We start from the raw sequence: 21,963 nt of genomic DNA on the forward strand, positions 1-21,963 counted from the left end.
TAAAAATACAGAAAAAATAACTATTCTGAAAGCAATAGTTGATTGAACAATAAATGATTCATATATTTTAGATTTAAATTTGGATTCAAATATGATTAATGCATTTTTTTAATATGATAGTTTCATTATACATACAGTGATTATCTCTAAGGTAGACACTCAGCGTAATACAAGATACTGACCGTTTGAATCTAACAATCTCATGTCAACAAATGAAAAAGTCAGCCTGCTATTTACAGTAGGGCCACTTTTTACCCTAAATACCAAACTTTTACATATTGTCCAAAATATATTTGGAAATATGATTGATTCTCATTTGTCATATAACTCTATAAAATAAAATAAAATTTAAATAGTCAAATATTAGGTCAGTGTAGCGCAGAGCTGACGTTTTATTCGCTGAATCAAGGCTCAGTCAAATTTCCTGGTGCATAGTGAACCGCGGATGTTTAGGAAAGTGCTGCGGAAAAATGAGTGGAAGTCATAGGTTTTACCCCGCTGTGCCTTTAACCCCTTTATACCCTAATATTGTGGTTGTTAGTTAAATGGGGAGCGATGTACTAGAAAAGAGTGTGTGTTACACCGCCCTTATACATATTGGCCTCTTTCACATTGTTATTGGTTCCTGCCGGCGACTGTTTACTCTTTATGGCTTCAGTGTTGTACCTGGAGCTTTCAGTGAACAGTGCTCGTGGTGTGCAGAGAGCGCGGAGAATCTGTTTGTATTCTTGCCTGAAGTTCTGGTTGAGCAACCCGTAGACAACAGCATTCAGACAGCTGTTGAAATATGCCATGAAGTAGCTGGTAATAAACAGCCACTCCGGGACATTCGGTGCCACTTTTGCGGGGTTTACGGCCACGGCGAGCCCGATGAAGTTCAGGGGCGCCCAGCACACGGCAAACAGCACGAACACCACAAACATTGTCAAGAAATTCCTCAGGTCGGCCGTTCTGACCTTCGGATTGGGCCGCACACGACCTTTGACCCTAATCACCAACGTCCATATACGCAGGTAGCAGAAAGAAACCACACCCAGAGGAACCAGAAAGTGGATCAGAACAACGCAGACGGTATAAGAAGAGCTTGCCGTCTGGGTGAACGTGCAGGAGAAGATGCGTGGGTCGTATTTTAGGGAACCCACCAGGAAGTTGGGCACGGTGGCCAGAGCGGTTAGCATCCAGGTGAGCATCAGGTACAGACAGGTGTTCCGACGAGAATACAGCCGGTCGTAGCGGAGACTGTGGCAGATGTAGCAGTAGCGGTTGATGGCGATAGCCGTGATGTTGAAGACCGAGCCGATCACACTCAGTCCCATAACAAACCCGCTCAGCTGGCAGTGCAGGGAGCCCATTGTCCAGCCGTTATGGAAGATAGCGAACAGAGCCAAGGGGTAAGGGTACAGCGCCACCACCAGGTCAGCCACAGAAAGACTCACCACAAAGATGTTACCTATTAACCAGAGAGAGTGAGAAGGTGACATAATTCTATTATATTTACATACTTAGTTCTTTACATAAATAATTGAAGTTTATAATTAAATTATACCATATTGAAATTACACATGATAACTGGGCAACCCAAATACAACAGCAAAGAAAAATAATTATATATTCCTCAAATATTTCTTCAAGCTAAGAAAAAAAAAAGTATATTTTTTAAAGTCATTGGGGTTCAAATAACATTGGACATGAAGTACATTGAAGTTTTTTGTGTTCTAGAAGACAAAATGAAGAAAGAAACTATTACAATTACAGATGATTATGGGCAACCCAAACACAACAGGTCAGAAAAATAAATTAGACCCTAACACTGAGACAATTTTCAAATCTTCTTTTCATCTTTTGTACTCCACAGAATAAAGGAAGTCATGCAGGTTTGGCACGACATGAGGATGAGTAAATTGGGTTAACTATCCCTTTAATTCACATAAACCCTCGACTGTATCTAACGGTATCATGTGATGGATCACACGTGCTCCGCTCTCTGCACTCTGTCATATTATCTCATAGTCACATTATGTCACTGTAGATTTGCATAGAGTTGAACTCTGCTCAACTGTGTTGCATCGCCGTCGGTCTCTGTTGCTCATGTCGCCTCAAATCACCAACTCTCATTGAAAATGAATGACTTCCGGTTGCTTTGTCGCTGTAAATCGCTGTCAGTGTGAACGGGCCTTCGGGGACCACAAAGACTGCTGTGCACAGGATGCCTTTGCCTGTTACTACTATTCCTTTTCATCAACTTCACTTTTATTACTTTTTTATTATTGTATGTTTTATTGTATTTTCCTTCATTATTTATCCTTATCCATTATTTATCCTTATCCTTTATTTTGCATTTAAAAATTTAAATCTAACTTAAATTTAAAATTTTAATTTAAAATAAATATTTAATTTCATGTCATTTATTTTACATTTTAAATCTTAAAAATTTAAGCAACAAATGATTGGGAGCTACACATGTAGCCTACTGTATTTGTCAGCATTTATCAAAAACCGAAACAGAAAATGATATCTGAAATGAAAGTAAAAAGTAATATTATAGTAATAGTAGGTCTCTTTTGCTGACTTTTCTTTCTCTGTAATATCAGCATAGTGCATTTCTGAGACAGTGTGTCTGTGTCCTTTAAAAGAGTGTGTATGTGAAGGTCTGCGTCAGGACTGCGTGGGGACTGACAGAATACAGACACTGGTGTGTAATTTATAACTCGATTAGGGAGGCGCTGTAATAACTATTATCCCTGCAGACTATCATTAAGTCTCCTCACACTGTTCACAACACTCTAAAAGATAACAGAGAAAAAATGTCCCACTGCCAGACCCTGTCTGGCTGCCTTTAAAAGCTAAGTGATTCAGCCTCATGTTCTATCTCAAAAACAAAACAGTCAGACACATCCATCTTCTCCAAAAATGACCTCATTGTGTCTGTGCAAAAATGCATTTCTGATTGAGTTGCCCTCGTAAACCCATTTACAAATCATTCGCTGAATTCAAAAGCAGCTCATTTCTGCAGTTTCAATTATTCTTTGGCTCTACTCAACGCCGTTCAGGTCATGCTTGTTTTGCTCACAATTTTCCATTCATGAACTCTCATTGACTGTTTCCCGCCATTACACTCCATTTCCATTTCGACCCAAAGGAGCCGAGAAAATTACGTGCCAAGAAAACTAAAATTGCTTTACAACTCACGAAGGTTGCATTTATGAGCGAAACAGATTCAAATTGCATCAGACCCACTGCCTTGCATGTAACACCTGGCATCACCTATGACTTCCACTCATGCAAAGTGTTATAAAGAGTTCAGACTGGGTCACACTTTATATACACTGTCTGTCAGAAAAAAGCTACAGTGCGGTCACTGGGATGATAAAGCTAAAAGTTACATCTTTGTACCTTGTTTACCCCTAAACAGTACATACCAAGTGAATGTTTCGTGCTTTTTTTTTGAGGGTGTATGATCATTTTCTACTTGAGGTTGAAGAACACTTTCAAGGTCTGTCGTGTAAAAAAAAAGAGAAACAAGATTCAGTTACAGATTACATCAGTCTAGCGAGCGCAATAGCACACTTACACAAAATCGGTTTTTAGACAGCCTTAAATCTGCACCTTTTTCATCGTGTCACCTTTAGGATCAGAAATGATTTATCTGAGCATTTCCTTTAAATCTGCAGTGGCATTTTGACTAGTGCCTCAGCCTGCCAAACATCTGTCAACCCGAAGCCACAACTGACAGGAAGTGTGCTTTGACAAGATCACCATCTCCCGCCATCAGTCTAGCATGAGTCCAATAACCCTAAGCATCGCCCACTGGACAACAAACAGTGGAGCTAAAAAGTGTATGCAAAAATTATAATCTTGAAATATCTGTACTTCTTATACATTTGTTGTGATGATTGATACTTGCATAACAACATCAGTTCTCAAATTCCCAATAGTAATATTCAATTTGAATAACTGAATATTTGACATGGAAAAACAAACTATGAAATACACTGTAAAAGTGTTTTATGTAATCTAAAAAAAAGTTACATTTATTTAAAAAAAAAAAAAAAAATCTAGAGGTGAAACCAGAGATCTCATAATTTACAGTTTATTTACTCTTAATATGATGGCTTTTAAATATTACGTTCATAATATATATATATATATATATATATATATATAATGTAAATATATGTTTTTGCACATAATTGTCAGCCAAAAAAATCACAGACACATATATTACACATTATTTATTAGAATGAATTGACTTGATATTATATCCCACATTGTTATTATATATTGTACACGATATAGTAACTATCTAATGGTGAATTGATGCCCTATATTATTATAAAAGAATAAGAAGTGTTAGATTATATGAATATACTGCATCAATATATATCTTGACATATTCTTATTCTATTTAATTCCAGCTAATTACATAATTACATAATTTTATAATTATTCATGCATGTATTTATTTATATCTATATGTATAGACAGATATATATACATCTTATATACAGCATGAATTATATCATTGATTACAAATGGATACTTTATACGTAAATATATAGATGTGTGGGTATGTGTATGCATATGTACATGAAGGAAATGTGTGTGTGTTTGTATGTATGGGTATGTATGTATATATATATATATATATATATATATCAATTATGTATGATCATGCACATTTACGTATATACGGCATTAATTCATAGAACAAATGATATGTTGTTATTATTCTTTCTTTTCTATTGTTTACTTTTTTCACCTTCTTCCCTACTTGTCTCTTCCTCTGTCGCGAAAGGGGAAGGAAGGAAAGAAAGAGAAAAAAAAAAAAAAAAGTTACTACATTTGAAGGTTTACTGGTGATGACAGTGAATTTTCCTGGGGGGTGCCCTATGCTGGCTGACCCTCATGAGGGTCCTCGTCCCCACAGCCTTTGGTGAGATACGCCAGGAAATATATATATATAATTTTCTTTTTTTTTTTTTGTATTATTAAAATCCTTCCTCGCTGGATTCTAAACACCCTCCCCCCCCATAACCCCTCCACCTCCCTTAAGTAATTCGGAGTGCCACGCCTGGCATAAACCAGCCTATGCTGACAAAGAGATCCTCATATTTATAACACAATACAGTCCAAACCATTGTCACTTCCCATTGCCACCACGGGTCGACAGTGGGATGTGTAGGGATGGTTGGAGGACTGGAAAAGGAGGAAATATGAGGAAAAAGGAAAAAGGAGGAATTAGGAGGGGGAGGGAAATGGAAAGGGGATGGAAAGGAAAGAATCCTGAATCCTGAATCCTAAGGCAGGTGTGCCTGTTTCGTGTGTTGGACGTTGGATGGAGGTGTGTTTGCAGATCGGGGCCCTGTCTCCCCCCAGGGTCTGTATGTGGCTATCCTTGTCAATGGGAAATATTCTCAATATTATTATTATTATTACCATTGGGAAGAGGGAGAGGGAGGGGGGAGGAGGAGGGAAGGAGAAAATACTTCAAGAAATGAATACCCTCCTCAACACCCATAATACTCAACACTCCCAACCTATACATAAATGTGAATTTTATTTATTTATTTATTTTAGACAGTTGTTGTTGTTTTTGTACACAGCTTGTTGTATGTTATGTGCTGTTATAGTCTGTATCTTTATTTCGTATTCTCTTTGTATGTATATTAATACAATTTTTTAAAAAAGTTAAAAAAAAATTAAAAAAGAATGAATCGACTCTACAAAGATTTTAAAGTAGCCTGCTAATTATGTCTGAGTATCAATAAATAAAAAGATTAATAAATGACAAAATGAGAGAAATGTTTTATGTAAATGATTTACTGCAGCCAGCTATTCCTTTCATTTAAAGTAATCCGGATGTGTAGAACTAACTTATTTGGTGTGAGAATGTTTCATTTGCACATAAATAGACAAATTGTACAACATTACTATGAACTATTGTGTCATTTTGGTATCAATATCAGGTATGTTTAATATCAGACTGAAAATATAGTGCCTTTTCACTTTTATTCCAATAGGAATCCTGATTATAAATTCTGCTTATTTCATTTTTATGTAACTCGGCTGATCAAACTGAACCATTTTGTACAATTAGAAATATTTTCAAGATACAATTCCCTCAAGGTTGCAATATCTATTCAGCTGAAACCTTTTTTCAGTGGTGTGCTCAAATGCCTCAGTGATCTGATTCTCTGCAGCTCATCACTAAGATCAGAGCAGAATCCTCAATCTAAGCTCAAGTCAGACCTCAGGCTTGAAAAAGCAGTTTTTGACTTTTTTCAAACAGTCACTGGAAATGGATCCTCTGGCAACAGAGTCCAAATGGTCAGGGAATTGCACACAGGTCACTGCGGGTCCTTCACACTGACATTTACAATGACATTTATATGGAGAGTCAGTGCTGTTGGCGCCGGACAAAAAATAAAAAAAGAATCGCTCGTTTGAGCAAAGACAGAAGTTTCAAGTTGTCATTTAAATACAAAGAAGCATTTTTACCTTGTTTTACTCTAGAAGGACAGTGTAATAACGACAGGCTTATTTTAAAGAGGCTCATATATCACATTTGGGAGAAAAAGGGGAAAGAGCAGGAAAGAGAGAAGAGCATTTATTTTGTCTGCGGTTCAGATCAGGACAGTTCCTGGGCAGGAGTGATCTGAGGATCACTATAAATCCACATGATTATCCTGGACAGAACGGTTTAATTGGTTTCCTTCTCCACAATTTCTCATGGCAAACTCTACACAAAGACATATGTTCTACAAGCCTGAATCATATATTTAAGAGCAGCATGTGTAAGCAAGTCACATGGGAGAACATAAAATCAGAACAGACCTTATTTACATTCTTAATATGGTGTCATCAGAATCATATTTCATCAAAATTGCTCCACCTTGACTTCCTTTACAGCTGATATCACTTAAGCCAGTGATCCCTAACCGGAGTTATGTAGAAGTATTATTGTTGAATTTGAAACACCATTGGCTGCTACCCTTACTATTTCTGTCATATCTTTAGGCTATTTGGCAGAAATAGTAAGAGTGTGCTATTCTGAATTCAACCTATATGCTTTTGCTTTGTTAAACACATGAAAGAAGTGACATTGTTTAAAATGTATTGTTAATCTCTCACATTTTGTTTTTTAGGAGTTAAGACATGAAAGAGGCAATTTTACATATGTAGAATATTATTGCAGGATTTGAAATGAAATAGGCTACTCTTACTGTTTCTGTCATATCTTCAGGGTAGTTGGCAGAAATAGAAAGACTATTCTGAATTCAGCCAATAATTTTGCTTTGTTAAACCCATAGAAATAGTGACAATTGCTAGCACTTTCTCATTTGTAAGTTGCTTTGGATAAAAGCATCTACTAATTGAATGAATAAATGTATGTCAGATGTAAACAGAAATTATAAATGAATAATATTAGAGAACAGATCAAATGTAGAAATTTATAGTTAACACATTCATTCATTTTTTTCTAAATGAATAATGTCAATTTGTGTGGACACCATTTACAAAAATGTTCTTTTGTGTGTGTGTGTGTGTGTGTGTGTGTGCAGTCAGCCAGTCACAATCAAAAAATAAATCCTGATGCAGAGCAAACATTAACCAAATATATACATACTGTACATGAAATATTGCTTCTATTTAAAGTTATTTTAGAATTCTTCCTATATCATATCTTAAAGCTTCCGCTAAGAAGAAAACGTCCACAACTATAGACAACTATAGTAATTTGATCAGGAGATCTAATTAACACCTCCTTACCAAAATGGAAAATCCACTTTGTATAACATGTGGCCAAATGATAAGACTGAGAAAGAATTCATTGAAACGTATGCAACAGATATCTGGGCTTCATGTTTTCCTCCAGCTGGATACAATATTGTGTCATCTAACAGCATGTGGAGAGATGATTTTATAGGCAGTCACAACGCTGAGCTAGAAAAACTCAGAAGCTCTGATGAGTTTCTGCAGTGCAGAACTGGGGAGACCTTGGCAAACAGTAAACAAGGAAGAATCTGATAGGAGAGTAAACCAGACGATGGATGCACATGAAAGGTTTTTTTTCCAGGCAAGCATCTTGTCAAAAATATCCAAATTCATTCTCAAACTTCACTCTGTCGCAAACAGCAGAGAAAATAAAATCTAGTCTGAGGAAAGCTTGTTTTGAGGTGTCAGCATGTTCTGAGTTCCATCGAGATGTTTGGGCTTTGGAAATGCATACAGTGCAGTCTTCTTGCAATGCTGAGAAAAGACCCAAATAGATTTCACATCTTTGTTGCAACTTATGGCTTCATAACACTCACATTCTAATGAAATCTGATTTTTTTTTTTTTTTAAATGAATATATTCAGAGAGTTATCTGCAGAGGACATCATGCATTTAGAGTTTTTATGTACTATAAGCTGACAGCAATTTGAAATATGCCATATTAAAACAAAGAGTGTACAACAAATGTTAGGAATTTATAAAACAATATTTTGTAACCTCTCTTAGAAAATATCACAGACTGCATCATACCTGAGGTGTTTGATGGACTGAAGCAAAGCTGAATGTGCTTATGCAACCTCACCACACACACACACACACACACACACACACACACATATATGCATGCAAAATTACACAGACATGCACATCTCCTTTTGCTTCCTATTACTCTGTTTATATAAAACATATGTACTTTATAAGCGATTTATTTCATACTTAAAATGTGACCCTGGACCACAAAACCAGTCTTAAGTCGCTGGGGTATATTTGTAGCAATAGCCAACAATACATTGTATGGGTCAAAATTATAGATTTTTCTTTTATGCCAAAAATCATTTAGGATATCAAGTAAAGATCATGTTCCATGAAGATTTTTTGTACATTTCTTACCGTAAATGTATCAAAACTTAATTTTTGATTAGTAATATGCATTGCTAAGAAGTTCATTTGGACAAATTTAAAGGCGATTTTCTCAATATTTAGATTTTTTTGCACCCTCAGATTACAGATCTTCAAATTGTTGTATCTCGGCCAAATATTGTCCGATCCTAACAAACCATACATCAAAGGAAAGCTTATTTATTCAGCTTTCATGTATAAATTATGTATAAATCTCAATTTCAAAAAATGTACACTTAAGACTGGTTTTGTCGTCCAGGGTCACAAATTATAAAAAATATTGGTTAATTATTATATCCTTGTGAAAGGCAATATACACTTTAATGAATGTTTCATTTAAACAAAGCAATAGGAAGCACACAGTAATATATGAAAGAGTGGCTAGATAGTTAGAGATTTCTTCGGAGAGAGATGGAACATTAAAAAAGCCAAAAGACTGGACTTTAACTTTTTCTAAATCTGGCTGTGTGCGGAAAAAGAAGAAATCTGCCGTTAGCAGATGAGTTTCAAAGGAGACAATTAAAATGCAATTACCTGTTCTTTTACCCAGTACATCTGTGAGCCAGTTCGAGGTTATCGGTAGCTGTGAGGATGACGCTGATCTGGCTGTGTCTGTGCTGTCATAAATGTATTTAATGGATAGTCTGGCTCTGCTCGTCTGGAACATCTTTGCTGGAATTAGCTGATAATAAAATGCATTCTACAGGCTTATTTTAATACACAGATCAGACAGTCTATTATAACTTTGCACACCTCATCTTTATGTCCAGGATTATATGTGTAGAACATAAAATCTGGCAACCATCGTCTGTTCAATTATTGGATTATAAAATTCATTAGATACTGGAGAGATACCACCACCAACTCTACTCTGAAAACACACAAACACACATATAACCACAGCACCTTAGATACACAAGCACTAGGGGTATGTACACACACAGACCCATATTTCCTTTTATATTCCAGTTCCATAAAAATATCTCAGTGGAAGCACTGAAAAAGAAAGAGACAGAGAGCGAGAAAAAAAGGTGTGAAGGACAAGTGAAGGTTAACGCAATACAAATTATGTGCGTTGCATAATCTGATCTCTTTTTTAAGTAGCGATTAAAGCTGTCTTACACAACAATATCTGTTTGGTTTTTTAAACAGAAATAATTTAAAAATAAATACGCTTTTATTTAAATATATTTCAAATTATTTTATTCAAAACTGTTTGCTTAAAATCGTATTTACTAAAGTTGTATGAAATGTGAAGAATATTTAAGTTGTTTAAGAATTGTCTGGTAACACTTTACAATAAAGATTCATTTGTTAACTGTATTTAATGCATTAACTAACATTAACAACGAACAATACATTTGTTACAATATTTATTAATCTTTATAAATGTTAATGGTAATAAAATTGCAACCGTTCATTGTTAGTCCATGTTAGCTCAGGTCCATTCGATAACATTAATCAATTATAATACTGATTATAAATAATAATGTATTAGTAAATGTTGGAATCAAGATTAATATGTTTAATAAATGCTTCAGAAGTATTTTTCATTATTAGTTTATGTTAACTAATGTTAACAAATTCAACCTTACTGTAAAGTGTTATTAGCCAGAAGTGTTATTTTAGTATCATTGAGATACTTTTGTAATTTTTATTAATATTTTGACAACTTTTTATATTTTCCATTTTATGCTTTTCCATTTTTTGTTGTTATGTTTTTTGTTCAATTTTAGTTTCAGTTATTTTTGTACATCAAATTAAACTAAATGAAAATGAAAAATGTTGCCTTGGCAACTAGCTAAACTAAATAAGTTTAAGAATGTTATGTTTTATTTTATTTTATTTTATTTCAAATAACTAGTTAATAACCCTGACAATGATTATGTAACACTTCTCAAAACCAGAAAGGAGGCTATATATAGGGCCTTTGTAAGTATCTATATTCTGAAGCAGTGTGTGTGTGCGAGTGTTTATGCGTATGCATGAAAAAGAAAGAAAGGGAGCATTTCCCCCCTTCATTTCCATAAGTACTTAATGCTGAATTATTCCTGTACACCAGCCAGTCATATAAAACAGCCAACCGTCCTCTCAGGAGCTCTGCCAACAGACGGATCAAACCCACTCCAGCTATCTAAACAACATCTTCATACTGCGCTATGCAAATGATCATGTTGTTATATTATTATTCAAAATCTATTAGATTTCCAAAAAGACATAGCAATTTGTAGTGAGATATTCTATTGGCTGTTGAGCTTGTCTGCCAAGCAGAGTGTCCAGTTAGCGGTCAGACGGTGGAGCCTGAGGCTGCAGCTCAAGCCAGGAAACATTACCATTGCCATCAAAGACTTTCACAATCACTGCAACACTCCATCTCAACAATTCTCATCTGTACACATGCATTCCAGTCTAATTCAAACCCATTCAGATCAGAAATGACCATATAAGAGCATTAACATACCTCAATGTGAACTGGAGACACATTCAATTATGTTGACGACGCTAGATGCATGCGTGTGTGTGTGTATATTATGTGAGGGAATGGTGCAGTGAGACCAAACATTCTCATTGACTGAGTGTGTGTGTTGCATAGACTAATGTGCCATTAACAGAATTTATGGTGCATAACAAACAAAATTGTAACTAGGCCTATTTTTCACATTTTCTGAAGAGGTGCAAAAGTTGCTCCCAGGATGCTAAGGAGTTGTGGTGGCTGTCATGATGTTGCTATGTAGCTGCCATGGTATTCTCTTCAACAAGCTGCACAACTTGAGTTAGAAATCATGTTTAACACCTGAACTTCACACCTGAACCAGCTAATCAATGTGTTCAGGATTACTTAAATTACAGTCAGGTTGGAAGTGAAGTCTGCAGTCCTACAGTTGGCTACCCTTGACTAGAGTTAGGGGTTGTTTAAATACCTAACTTTACATTTAAGCAACAGTATGCTTGCCTTAGCAAGAGTAGAGAATTCTAATACTGTCATGCCGTCCTTCACTCACCATCTGTGAGTATTACTAGGAAACAGGAGTCCTTCAAATCCCTGGGAACATCCTGGAATGTATCAGATGAATTATACAGCAACATGGAATCATTTGTCTGCAGGATGTATGCGCCATCGTCTAGTGTATGTGATGTCAATGATCTACGTTACCTGCTATTCTGTACCAAAAGGGGTGACGTGGAGTCCAGCCTACTTCCCCCCTTGCAGGGACTGCTTAAAGTTGCATAGCGTGCCAATTACCAGGCAGCTGTCTGGAGGCACTGCTTGGAAGGACAGCCAGACATACCCGAACCAGAAGGACATGGATGGACAACTGATGACAAAGGTATGCTTATAAACACAATAATTACATTTTCTAATAACTAATAATAAAATAGTATAAATATGTATAGGTAATTTCTAGACATTTGGACACCTCACTGAAATGGATGAGAAATATCTTACACCTATTTGTAAAGGTATGCTGATGTTAGACTGGATGCGGGGACCCCCAGCACCAATGGCTGTTCTGGAGCTTATGGCCTGCAAGTGTTCACGGACCTGCAAGCTTCCCGACTGTTCCTGTCTTGCCAACAAATTAAAGTGCACAGAAATGTGCAAGCTACAAACCTGCAGCAATCAGAGGGAGGAGGAGGATACTGATGTCATGAAACTAGTTGAATATGATGATGATGAATAAACACAAACAGTTTGCAATGACCAGGGCTGGGAAGGTTACTTTTAAAATGTATTTCGTTACAGATTACAAAATACATGCTTTAAAAAGTATTTTGTAATGTATTTCGTTAGATTACTTAATTTTGGTTCCTGAATGAATCGGGCCTTTTGAAGGAATCGACTGATTCCATGACTCTTTCATTAAGGCAGTGATTTGCCACCACCTACTGGCGGTTTTAGTTTCATATTTAAAAACATATTTTCCTCCCATTATTTTTTTGTCAATGTTTAAAATGTTGTATTGAAAATATTAATCTCATAGCATTATTTATGCATTTATAATTGTTTTAAATGTATTCATGCCACCCATTTTTATTTAGAGGTGGTTAACATAAAAACAAGACATCAAAGTTAATATGCCATTTAACTTAATTATTTCAAAGTATTTAGATTAAGCAAGCAAGTGATTTTATGAATGTAACTGAATCATTCTCAGCTGATTCGTTCAAAACGCGGCTTCATTCAGGAACCAAATGTTGCTCACAGATGCAACTATTCAGATGTGGATTTATGTTGAAGGCAGTGGTTATTTGCATTAAGTGCAAATAGCCATAAATTCTATTTACACCATGTTGGAAAAAAGTAGCATTTTCTTTGCAACAAGTGATAGTAGATGCTATTAATACTTATTGCAAACAGTGGCAGATGTGTGATGGGAAAAGAGAGAAGAACGGGAGCTGAATGAGTTCAAACGGATTCAAACTCAAATCTTATCAGCACGTGTCTCAAATAGGCGTCTTTTCAAATGATGTCAATCCCAAACAGATTTGCGTTTAGTGTAAATAGACCAGCGGTTGTATGGAACCATTTTTGTTTGCGCTATAGAGCAAATCAGACAACACTGTTCTTTTAATAAGTCACTAAATATTAACTTTTTGTTATGAATTGCATAAAATCAGCATCACATTTGCAATCGCGCTAATATTCGGCTAAACAGCACTCTACTTCCTCGATTGATATTGCTTAACTATACATAAATATAGAAAAACAAGAACGCGTACAAACCTGAGACTGTGAGAACAACTTACTTTAAGATGCTTTTTCAAGGTTAGATGTTCCTTTGAAGTCGAGAGACGTTTTGTCGCAGGTAAACAAAAATTACATAGCCTACTGTGATGTTCCGTCCTTTTTCACATTTATAAGTAAAATCGTCTTTTTATTTCCATGACAATTACGCGCTAGGCTTTCTGATTTTCTCTTGTATTTTAGTGAGTCACTATAGTCTGCACTCTGCAGGCAGGCTGCTGTATGGACAGGCTGCACGCGAGTCTGAGTATCACCAGTTGCCTCATGGTTAAAATCATTTTACATTAATATTAAAATAAATAAATGACACTAAAAATCAAAGTAATCACTTTGGTAATCTAAAATACTTTTCGGATGTAACTGTAATCCGATTACCACCCATTTAAAATGTAACTATAACGAAATACAGTTACTCATATTTTGTATTTTAAATACGTAACGACGTTACATGTATTTCGTTACTCCCCAGCCCTGGCAATGACCAAATAAGCTCATGAACAAGGTAGAATTATGTTGTTTTTCTTTGTATGACATGTTCTGTTCAAATAAAGTTACAAGATATTTTCATTATTTGGCTCAACGGTTAGTGTCATTGAAGTATGATTTCTGTGACAAAGCTACCACTAACAAAAGGTTATCATGTTGTAATATCATCTAGAGATATAGACTTTAAAAAAAATAAATAAATAAAAAAAATAAAATAAAAAAATCAAACTACAATTTGCCACCTTGGGTGGTACCAATTAGTGAAAAATGTGGCCTGGGCCCATGGACTATACACTGAGAGTAGTTCATTGCCTCTCCTCTGAAAGCCATCTGCCCATCAGGAGCCCTGAGTGCACGGCAATGCCAAACACCACTGCTAATTCAGGTGAGGCATAATGGATGAACTGCAGTATGTTTCTGCTGCTAATGGAGACACCGTAATGCAGAAGTGAACATTTTTAAACCGTGAATATCTAAATGCCCTTCCATCAGACGGATGGAAGGGCATTTAGAGAGAGGAAAGCAGTGCCATTTGAATCTCTGGGGTCATTCTTTTTTTTTTTTTTTTTGTAATTTAAAGAAATTATTACTTTTATTCAGCAAGGATGCATTAAATTGATCAAATGTGACAGTAGAGACTTTTGCATGGAAATGGAAATGTTACTTGAGCATAGGGTTGCAAAGGAGTGGAAAATTTCTGGTAAATTTCTGGAAACTTTCCAAAATTCTGGAATTTTTCTTCTTTTCGAAATTTACAGGAAATTTTCTACCTTTTTGCAACCCTACTTGAGCACCAATCAGCATATTAGAATGATTTCTGAAGGATCAAGTGACAAAAAAAATCAGCTTTGCCATCACAGAAATGAATGACATTTTAAAATATACTGAAATAGAAAACAGTTATTTTCAATCGTATTTCACAATATTGCTATTCTTTCAGTATTTGTCATTAGATTAATGCAGCCTTGGTGAGCATAAGAGACCTTTTTATACTGGGTTTTAGATGATTCAGACTGATTGGGATGCTTGACTTGGGCAGATCTACTATGTGCCAGAATCTCCTGAACAGCGTGTGGGAACGCCAACTGATGCCGGACATTAAAAAGCTATCAATCAGCACTCTAGTCTAAAGATGGGCCAGCAGAAGGGGGTAAGTATTGATTAAACCCAACTCGGGCTGCCAGAACTTGCACAGCCCCATAACTGAACCTGATGTCTATAGAAATAGGCTGAGCTGAAAGAAAACAAAAAAGAAAAGAGAGGAAAGTGGTTTTCAGTGTCCTCGTGCCAAAATTCTGAGTCATATATCTTGATATATTAGTGCAGTTTTTGCAAAGCCATATACAAGTCTTATTTTCCTTCTTACTGCAGTAAGTACAGCCAGTACTATCAGTTTATCATTGTGACAGACATTTATGCATGATATTTAAAAAATAAATAAATAGATTTTACATGTTTTTTTGTTTTTTTAATTTATGGATAAAAATGTATATAATATTGTGATACGGTAATTTTTGATGGATTGAAATGTATATAACCTTTCTGGCAGTTACCATTTTTCTTTTCATGGTTAAATGAACTGAATTTTTTAGTGCATTCAATTGTCATTCTAAAGTACAACACTAATATGTAATACTTAAAACAGAATTAAATGAGCACAACTGCCCGCCCTTCACTGGTTAAAATGCTTATTAATAATAAAATTAACCAACAACAACATTTCGGTCAACAAACACAAAAATCGTGCTTAGCCGCGGCACAGTGAACAGTGCACATGCCCACAACACATAAACAGCCTGTGTCTTGTCCAGATCCCACTGTCTCTGTCCCTAATGGTTTCCTGTCTGTCTCCACTTGTGCTGTGCTTAAAGGCATTAAAGCCCATAAATAGAAATATAAAAAGCAAGCACTAAAAATGCACAAGCAGATCACATGCCTCTCTTTTCTATGCAATTCCTGTCGTCACACACAGGATTCTGATGTTACAGAGTTCTCCAGAATCGAACATTCCAAACTGTCCCTAACAGCCTTACTGACACATCCTGAGCACCGAGATAGAATCTGATCATTTTGAAACTAAGCGTCTGGTGTTTGTCCATCTCTGTCAGGAGCAATGCTGGATATCCATTGTTTTTGCAAACATACAGGGTTGCACAACTACTCAAGTAGCTCATGGCTCAGGGTAGGCTGAGAAAACACCGCATGATCTGAGGCAGCGACATTTCAACACGCTGCCAAAACAGTTGAGCAGCTGCAGAGATCGGAACGGTCTGATGACAGGAATATGTAAAGAGAACAAGACTATCCATACGGAAGCATTATTTTCTCATTATGATTGATTTGCATCTCATGATTCCCTTTCTGTGGATGCCAACATGGACAATTAACCACTGTCTTTAAATATGTGTAAACAGCACACTGTTCAAAATGAAGGTTCCAAAAGAGGGTTTTCCAAGTCATGCAATGGAAGAACCACTTTGGGTTCCTCAAAGAACCAATTCCAATAATTTTTTCTTAGTGTGAAGAACCTAGAAATGGAACCAAATGGAAAAGGTTACATGGAAAAAAATGGAAAGGTTACATTTTCATGGAACCATAGATGCCAATAAAGAACCTTTTGTGTCTGATGACGGCACTTTAGCTCTGATGGAATCTTTTCAGTTTCTGTCTGCCCAGCTTAGATCATAGTCATTCTTGTACCTCACGTGAAATAACCCTGAACTCATAGCAGTGAAATCGATAGAGATATCTACCCCTCGCAGGCAGAGCTCCGCTCACGCTCTCACCTGTATAAGATTGCATGCAAAGAAACCGCTCCTTTAACATAAGTACAAAGGTCAGAATGTTTGAGAAGACACTGGCAATCTAGGATGCAAAATCTAATTGGCCAAAATTAATCTAAATTGTTATTTGCAATAAAAATCTATTAAATTAGTAAAAGCAATACAGGAAAATTTTTACTAAAGGTCTCAGACTTTTGGACATCGCTGTATGTGTGAGCGTTGGAGAGACTGTGTGTGCGTTTTATGTTCCCGCAGCCCTATAACAGTCTCACATATCTAGTAATTGTTTGTTCATCGCACTGCCTGCAGTATAAAACGAAGCCCTGTAAAATGAGTTGTTTGCTGACGTGCTTCTGTTGATGTGATCATGCCTTGGGTTACATTCTCCTGACACTTCTTTGCACGTCAAAAACAATTAAAGTTACTATGCCATTCAACATCTTGTGTTGTTGCACAACATAAAAAAGACAGCCATGTTTTGCTGGTGTCTCTTATGTAATTCTGGAGACAGGGGTGCATCAAAACACTGGACACACAGAGAAAAGCATGTGGCTGATGTTTTGATATAGCATGAAAAGAGCATGAAATAGCATGAAAAGGCATAAATGTACCTTTAGTGTAATTAAAGACCACTATCAACTGAAATAAAATATGATTCATGCCAAACTGACACCAGCAGCTGGGAACAACTTCAGCCAACATGAAAATCCAGTGCTGTTTAGATGCTTTTTGGCTATACATACATGGTTACAGATGCACACTCTACAAATTTTTCATTTCTCATCTAAAAATTTAATCTCAATTAAAGATGTGTGATGTCTGCCTTGACATTACAGTTTCTGTATATCTTCACACCTGCATTCCTGAGTTTCTTGTTCCTGTACACAGACAGGATGACGAGCAGATTTCCAACGATATCAGCCACGGTGGTGAAGATCAGCACGCCGGCAAGGGTGGCCGCTACCCCGGGAGACGTGCTCCTGGCGGGGAGGCAGTTGTTTCCCCGGGATAAACTATCCAGACAGCTCAAGTTCGCCTTCATCAACTCCATTCTTATGGAAAAGCGTAAAGCCACATTAAAGTTTCTCCTTTGATCCACTCTTCGAGGAAAAAAGGCAAAGTTGGAACGAACAGGTATTCACCCTCCAGAAAATATAACCAATCCATTAGCGGGGTTAAGTTGGTTTTGTTTTCGATATTCGTGACACATTCAGCAATAACTTCAAAACGACTTGCCCTAAAAAAAATCTAAACGGTATGACCGTCAAAAGGTCAACGCTGATCATGTTTCACAGCCTTCTTTTTCAGTATTTTCGCTCTATATAATAAGCACTGCCCGGCACAAGCAGTCGCAATGTGCATTAAACCAGGAGAGCTCGCTCTCACAGGAGCTTTCAGTAAGGGACCGTGGGAAAAGTATGGCAAGCCATTTTAACATTTTAAACAGTTTTTGACTATCCATAAATATAATTTCGGATAGTCATAATTATAATTTGACTAGTCACAATGACAATTAGAGATATCTGCAATTATAATTGCACTAGTAAGAAATCTTTGGCAGTATGGCAAGCCGTTTTAGCCTAAAAGTGTTACTGGTCGTAATTGCATTTTTACTAGTAACAATTCAATTAGAGAGCTCTACAATTAAATTATTACAAGTAACAATGCCAATTAGAGAGCTCTCTAATCATATTCTTACTAGTAACAATTATAATTAGAGAGCTCTACAATTAAATTCTTACTAGTAACAATGCCAATAAGAGATCTCTCTAATCATATTCTTACTAATAACAATTCCAGTTAGAGAGCTCTACAAATGAATTTTTACTAGTCATATGTCTCCATTGACTTCCATTCATTTTTCATTACCGAGCACTACAACTGAATTTTTACTAGTAAGAATTCCAATTAGAGAGCTCTCTAAATACATTTTTACTAGTAAGAATTCTAATTAAAGAGCTCTCTAATTCAATTTTTACTAGTAACAATTCTGATTAGAGAGCTCTCTTATTTAATTATTACAAGTAAAAATGCAATTATAGAGCTCTATAATTAAATTTTTACTAGTAAAAAAACATTAGAGATATGTTTAATTGCTGAGCTCTGCAATTGAATTAAATACAGGTTTTTACTAGTAAGAATGCAATTGTGGAGCTCTGTAACTGGATTTCTTACTAGTAAGAATTGAATTAGAGAACTCTGTAATTACATTTTTGCTAGTGAGAACTGAATTAGAGAGCTCTCTAATTGGCATTGTTACTAGTAAGAACTGAATTGTAGAGCTCTCTAATTTAATTGTTACTAGTAAGAATGCAATTGCAGAGCTCTCTAAGAATTGCATTAAAGAGCTCTCTAATTCAGTTGTTACTAGTAAGAATGCAATTGCAAAGCTCTCTAATTCAGTTAGAGAGATCTCTAATACAATTGTTACTAGTACAAATTGCATTAAAGAGCTCTTGAACTAATTTTTACTAGTAAAATCTGAATTAGAGAGCTCTTTAACTGAATTGTTACTTGTAAGAATGCAATTGCAGAGCTCTCTAATTCAGTTACAGAGCTCTCGAATTGTTACTAGTAAGAATTGTATTAGAGAGCTCTCTAACTGTAATTCTTACTAGTAAGAATGCAGTTGTAGAGCTGTGTAATTGCATTCTTACTAGTAAAAATGTAATTGTAGAGCTCTACAATAGCGACTCTTACTAGTAAGAATTGCATTGTAGAGCTCTCTATTTAAAGCGACCTCATTATGATAATTAGCCTCATGCATATTCATCTGACTGAGAATGTGAAGCTGATGTCACGCCGTGTTGAGTTCTGGGAAGCTGTTTTGTTTTTTTTGCCTTACTGGGAAAATCGCGACACCTCTCCACTATTGAGTTCAGGGCAGTATTGATTGTATTTCCACTGTCATGATTGTGGAAAATGTCACCATATTATGTCCTTCATGCTGCAACGAAAATTGCAAAAGTAACTCCAGTACTCGTCCAGAGAAAACTGGACAGTGCAGTATTTTTTTTTCACCTTTTCTCTGTGTAAAAACCCCAAGGGAAGCAGGTCGAGGAGATGACAAGAAGACGTAAGAGGGAACCCGCGATGAATCAAACATCAAATAAAGCAAAATGACAGGGAACAAAAAATAGTCAGTTAGTCAATAGGTACCATGTTCAATACAGCAGCATCTCAGAGATCTCTAATCAGTTAAATAGTATTAGTTATTCCTCCACCACATGCGTGTGACGTCAATAAAAATGGACCTATGTTGTTGAACTAATGTGGTTCAAACGACGCAGATGCAACCGTGTTCGGGAAACAGTCGTGACTAGCTAGTTCGTTTCCACAACGATGCATTGTACAATGATGGTTAATCTGCGAGTTACGTCGTTGTTCGGGAAACGCACCCCAGTCCGGCTGAGGGGTGTGTTCAGGCGGGAAACTGACGTCAATGCATACCCTCTATAAGGGTACAGATTACTCAGGCCAATTACATTTTTTGTATGACATTAAAATTCTTTTGGGATTTTTGTGCATAAATACGTTAAGCAAAATTGTGATTATTTCTGAGAACTGTTTTCTCCCGTAATGGCATCGGCACCCCAGCATGCAACGCGGCGCGACACATTCTCTATAAATCGGCAGGCAGGAAAATTTGGCTGTATTTGCTACATATTTTTAAATGTGAAGCAGAGGATCGACAGAAAGCTAATGCATTATACAAATCTAAACAATTAAGACAAAAAGATATATATGTTATTTAATATAAAAATTAATTGATGATAATTGTTTAAATTAATATAATAATTGATACTTTTGACTAATTTTCTTAAAAATTGTTTAAAGGCTGAAATGTGAAGTGCAGGCCTTAAAAGATATTTAAAGCCTCTTGATTTTAAAAATCCTGCAGTTAGCCAGTTATTTTATGGTACAATTTGGAATAACCTTAAAATAGGATCTCTATAAATTTCTTGCAAATTTACAGACAATGCAATTGAGATGTTTATTTATTGGGGTAATATTGCTGTCAATATTGTCAGAGACACTCAGAACATGTAGGATTCATATTTAAATTGACATTTGCAGCTTAATATTTACAGATACTAGTCCATAATGCGATTTGATTTAAATGCTTTTGATTAATTAATTCAAAATTTGAGAAATTTAAACATTTAGTTAAACTGTGAATTCCGTTTTTAAGACTGGATTCCGCTATTCCGTCCACGTTTTCCGCATCGCTGGAATCATAGGGCCCTATAGTACTTTAGTACTGTACTTTTAGTTCTGAAACTGAAGTGGTGCGAAAGGCCCTTAATAATGTAATCTGTTAACGTTGTTTGGACCTGTCTTTTTAATTAATCTACCAGATATGGGTGTCATGCCATAAAATATTTTTAACGCTACCTCAAAATGAAAATTGTCATTTATTATGACAATGTTGTTCCAAACCGTAAAAGCTTCCAGGAGTCTTGTGGCTGTCCCATTGACTGCCTGGTAAATAACACTGTCAAGGTCCAGAAAAGTATGAAAGACATCGTCAGAATACTCCATCTGCCATCAGTGGTTAATTTTTACTTTTGACTGTTTTTCTCATTTTGTCAGGAGTGACCACTGGCCAGTTAGCCAATAGATGTAAATTCTTCCTGCATGTTACAGTGCATAATAAACACCAAAATGAGATGATGTCATCATTACCAGACATTTTGACAAAGACTAGCATTTTTTTAAAGAAACATTTGTGTGTCTTCTTCATTTGTAAGTAGACCATAAAGATGTAAATTAATTTAATGGTTAAATATTATTTAAAAAAAAAAAAAAAAAAAAAAAAACATGTCCAAGCTGTCATCTCACTTTAAAGGTCATTCTGACACAAGAAAATGCTATTAATTCATGAGGCTTTTATTTTGAAATGTATCACCACAGGCGGGATTTGGTAAGGCGATGGATGTAATAGAAAGTCCGTTTTGCATCTAATTAATACAGGTTTTTACTAGTAAGAATGCAATTGTGGAGCTCTGTAACTGGATTTCTTACTAGTAAGAATTGAATTAGAGAGCTCTG

At 35.9% G+C, this 21,963-nt stretch overlaps 1 protein-coding gene and 2 long non-coding RNA genes across 4 annotated transcripts; all 3 read right to left on the reverse strand.

The window, feature by feature from the left end:
- Window positions 1-18,242, reverse strand: mtnr1c (melatonin receptor 1C). Of its 2 annotated transcripts, XM_058777453.1 has the most exons (3): window positions 18,054-18,242; window positions 17,767-17,963; window positions 1-1,450 (listed from the first exon to the last, which is right to left on the reverse strand). In XM_058777453.1, exons 1-3 carry the CDS (start codon window positions 18,119-18,121, stop codon window positions 561-563), a joined length of 1,155 nt encoding a protein of 384 aa, XP_058633436.1. In that variant the 5' UTR covers window positions 18,122-18,242; the 3' UTR covers window positions 1-560. The 2 variants fall into 2 exon arrangements, with proteins under 2 accessions (XP_058633436.1, XP_058633437.1); XM_058777454.1 differs by having other exon boundaries at window positions 17,767-18,176.
- Window positions 8,141-11,950, reverse strand: LOC131541601 (uncharacterized). Its single transcript, XR_009271541.1, has 3 exons — window positions 11,898-11,950; window positions 9,430-9,577; window positions 8,141-8,250 (listed from the first exon to the last, which is right to left on the reverse strand). It is a non-coding gene; the product is annotated as an uncharacterized LOC131541601 (long non-coding RNA).
- LOC131541600 (uncharacterized) lies at window positions 12,077-13,777 on the reverse strand. Its single transcript, XR_009271540.1, has 3 exons — window positions 13,645-13,777; window positions 12,344-12,508; window positions 12,077-12,212 (listed from the first exon to the last, which is right to left on the reverse strand). It is a non-coding gene; the product is annotated as an uncharacterized LOC131541600 (long non-coding RNA).
- Window positions 18,243-21,963: the final 3,721 nt, after the last annotated feature.

This window comes from Onychostoma macrolepis, chromosome 05 (genome assembly GCF_012432095.1).
Source record: "Onychostoma macrolepis isolate SWU-2019 chromosome 05, ASM1243209v1, whole genome shotgun sequence".
NCBI lineage: Eukaryota > Metazoa > Chordata > Actinopteri > Cypriniformes > Cyprinidae > Onychostoma > Onychostoma macrolepis.

Bases quoted from the DNA above. Each gene is read 5' to 3' on its own strand.
- mtnr1c (XM_058777453.1), bottom strand. From the start codon at position 18,121: ATGTGTCACGAATATCGAAAACAAAACCAACTTAACCCCGCTAATGGA. The intron at 17,964-18,053 runs GTGAATACCTGT...CTTTTCCATAAG, and splicing joins TTGGTTATATTTTCTGGAGG to AATGGAGTTGATGAAGGCGA. The intron at 1,451-17,766 runs GTGTGAAGATAT...TCTGGTTAATAG, and splicing joins CAAGAAACTCAGGAATGCAG to GTAACATCTTTGTGGTGAGT.